At 37.0% G+C, this 3,465-nt stretch overlaps 1 protein-coding gene across 1 annotated transcript; it reads right to left on the bottom strand.

The window, feature by feature from the left end:
- On the bottom strand, positions 1-3,465 carry LOC113338378 (dual specificity protein kinase shkD-like). The gene is made up of 3 exons (XM_026583812.1): positions 2,718-3,465; positions 1,536-2,613; positions 1-517 (listed from the first exon to the last, which is right to left on the bottom strand). The coding sequence occupies exons 1-3, from the start codon at positions 3,119-3,121 to the stop codon at positions 227-229; spliced, it is 1,773 nt and encodes a 590-aa protein (XP_026439597.1). The 5' UTR covers positions 3,122-3,465; the 3' UTR covers positions 1-226.

Below are 3,465 nucleotides of genomic sequence, written 5' to 3'. Positions count from 1 at the left end.
GGTTTTTGAGCATTTTCGATATATTAGATATCCAATTTCTTTTCTAAAACATTAGAAAGTGAACATATTCTTGACTCACTGCATACAAGAAACTTTGCAACTCAGGGTTACTACATGTTTGCCACATACATGAATGTAATCAAGTAGCGGCGTTCTTTTACTTTTATTTATACAAGGACTTCTTTGGTGTTCACTGTTCACCTCTGATGGAGTTCTTTTTGTAAAGTCACCTACTGTTGTTGTTCGAACGTAATAATAATCGGAGAATTTCGGAGAATGGAGGTCGCTTTGAAGGGCAATTGTTCCAGCATTTGACCATTAACGATCTCAAAATATGTGGGCAATCCTTAGGGATATCTGGTCTTAGCCCACATGCAGCAATTCCGACTGCAGCTTGAACTGGTGAATATGCAGAATATGCTGCTTCCCCTGTAACCATCTCCCACACTACCATTCCAAAACTATACACGTTGCTCATCCATGTTTCTGTTACACTCTCTGGATCACCTGCAATGATCTGCACCCACCAGTGAGAAGTTAACATCACCCAGTTACTACCAATAGCAGATTACAAAAGAAGGTTGATGACACTAGATCAGTCCAACTGACTTCAAATTGGCAAACCCATAAGAACTGCAACTTTGCAGAGTGGAACTCAATTTAAGTATCAGAAGCTAATAAATGATTAGAAGGCAAAAGGCAAAGCGGGTTGAATTCATGGAATAATTTCTAGTAGAGTTGAAGTTTCATCCCTGGTTTGTCACATAAAACACATAGGTGCGCTGGGACAAAAGTTGTATCTGGATGCTGACTTATATCTTAGCTCTAACAGTAGATTGAGGACTTTCGCTATCAAAAAAATCAAGAACTGATTCGAAAATTTGCTTTACATGAACTAGATATTGTAGTGAAAAGTCAAAACCAATACACTGAATTTTTTTTATTTCTTCTTTTCCATCTTGATTGGGGTCACCACTCACCAACACATGCTGTGTTTTATAAGTACATGTTTTGATGTATCCTTTAGTTCTGGGAATTACTACATGTAACTAGAGGGATCCATATCTCCATTTTCTTCCCAAGTAATAGCAAACACCTAAGCTATGCCCACAAAAATTGTTTCTCATATTTCTATGAACAGAGTAGCCATAAGACAATTTAGGAATTACTGAAAGATGAACTAAGAGGGGCTACAGATGATACTAGTCGTGGGTGACCTTCCATCTCTCCCTTTTCTCTGTCTTCTACTTTATAGTGGGATATAAATGATCTACTTCCCGGCCATCTAATTGATTCCCTGTGAACAACGTAATGTGTTCCTACATTACCTATTGGATTGATAGGCCGTGAACCATTTATTGTTATGACCAACTATAAAATTCATCAGGTCGAAACAATCTTGAGCAAACTTTACTTCGCATATGTGTTCCAAATGACTATCAAAGTGACACTACTACAAATTGTTTCATCAGTTCTAGCATGCAAAGTACCACTACTACAAATAAAGTTGATTATTAATGTGCGAATGGACTAACCTCGGGAGCTAGCCACTGGTAACCATCAGTTTCATAATCCGTTGCCTCGCCATTGTTCTTGCATACTCTGATGATATCCATATTTCCGACTCGAGTATTACCCTGCCTATCTAATAGTATTCTCTGTGTGTTAAGATCTCTATAAGCAATGCCATGGTCATTCATAAACTTGATCCCAGCAGCAACATCAGATGCTATTTTGATTATGTCCTTCAGATTAAGCTTCTTTTTCTTCTGTATTAGCTCGTGCAGCGTTCCACCTTCCATCATTTTTGTCACTACACATAAACCATGATTCTCTTCAATGGAAACCCCGTAGAACTGTAAAATATTCTTATGCCCAAAGCTCATAAGCTCTAATAAATCTTTTCGAACCTCAAACTCATAAGGACTTCCCTTTTCACATCCTTTCAGCTTCTCAATCATCACTCTTTTCCCCTTACAAACCCCTTTAAATAAATTAGGTCCAATCTGGTCCAAAAACTCAATTTGATCAGAATTCAGTAGCCATTTCCCAATCTCATCCTGACCCGAACTAATTGTTTGCCATTCATCAACACAAACAATGACAGACGAATCCGTTAAAGGAGTCTGTAGCTGAGTTCTTGTGTTTGCATTCTCCACCCCATTTTCATTTTCTTGCTGTTCACACACATCACTCATTTCAGCAACTTCTTGGCCCCTATTGTTCTCCTGTTGACGCCCACATAGACCAAATGGGAGTTTCAGCGGCTTCGGCTTTTTCAAAGCAGATTTAAGTACATTTTCGATACGCATTTTGAATGATTTCTCTTGGCCAGCTTCAAACAGAACAAGAATAATCCCTAATGTAAAACCCTTTTTCTCAAAGATCTGAATCTTTTTACAGCAAATGGAAGAACTGTCTAATGTGCCCGACATCGCCGGCCATGATATCAATGAATTACAAGCAAATGTAAGCTTAAAAACAGATCCATGAGTTCCATCATCAGTAACATCTTGAATATAAATAGCAGGATTATTTTCATCTAATGCTGTCTGTTCTATTAATCTAATGTGAAGAAATACATCTTCCATTTCGAAACCAGCTAGCGAATAACTGTTGCAAACAACAAAAATCATATGCAAATTCAGAAAAATTGACCAAATTGAAAACAAAAATGAACCAAATAGATTTTTTTTTTTTTTTAATTTCTTACTAACCTGACTGGTAATGAATCATAATGTTTTCGGACATTGGTAACAAGTTTCTCAGGAAGTTGACTACCAGGATAAAGCTGCGTAAGATTCCTAATAACACTACCCCACATAAGTTTCCTACTACTTTGAATCTTAACCTTAGGTAAATCACTAATTGAATCAAGATTCAATGAGTTTTTAAGATTTGTAATAGCTTCTGATACATTTCTACTAATCTTCTGCAACTTTTTCTGCATCAATGAAGATGAAGTAGTACTAGTAGAAAGATCCAATTTCTCATAAGCAAAACTTGAATCATTTGATAAATTACCTTCTGATCTATCATGGGTTTTCATCAAAACTTGTTGTTCTGCCATATCTTCATCTGTACTATTCCTACCGGACCAACACTCTAATGCTGCTGCCATTATCAAAAAAGGGTTCTGTCTAACAATGTAAAAAAGGATCTTATGTTTTGATTTTCACCATTAAAAGAGCAATGAAACAGGTAAAATGTTGTGTGTTTTGGATTGTTGCAGTTGGTGATGATGATGATGGCGGCGAAATATGTAGGATCGTGTAGGGACTGGCTAATCTATCTAGTATAGGAGTATCTACTACTCAGTGTCTGTACTAGTCTTTCAGCTGAGAAGTTAAGTGAAACGAGATGTGAAAATGTGTGCCGAGGAAGCAATGGTGTATTAAAGATTTGGAGTGTGACGTAACTTACTAGTCCATTGATGTAAACCTAACTGGTTATAAATTGTTGATG

Source organism: Papaver somniferum, unplaced genomic scaffold, assembly GCF_003573695.1.
Source record: "Papaver somniferum cultivar HN1 unplaced genomic scaffold, ASM357369v1 unplaced-scaffold_19, whole genome shotgun sequence".
Classification (NCBI taxonomy): domain Eukaryota; kingdom Viridiplantae; phylum Streptophyta; class Magnoliopsida; order Ranunculales; family Papaveraceae; genus Papaver; species Papaver somniferum.
The sequence above is the reverse complement of the archived record's forward strand: the minus strand, read 5'-3'. Positions and strand labels throughout refer to the sequence as shown.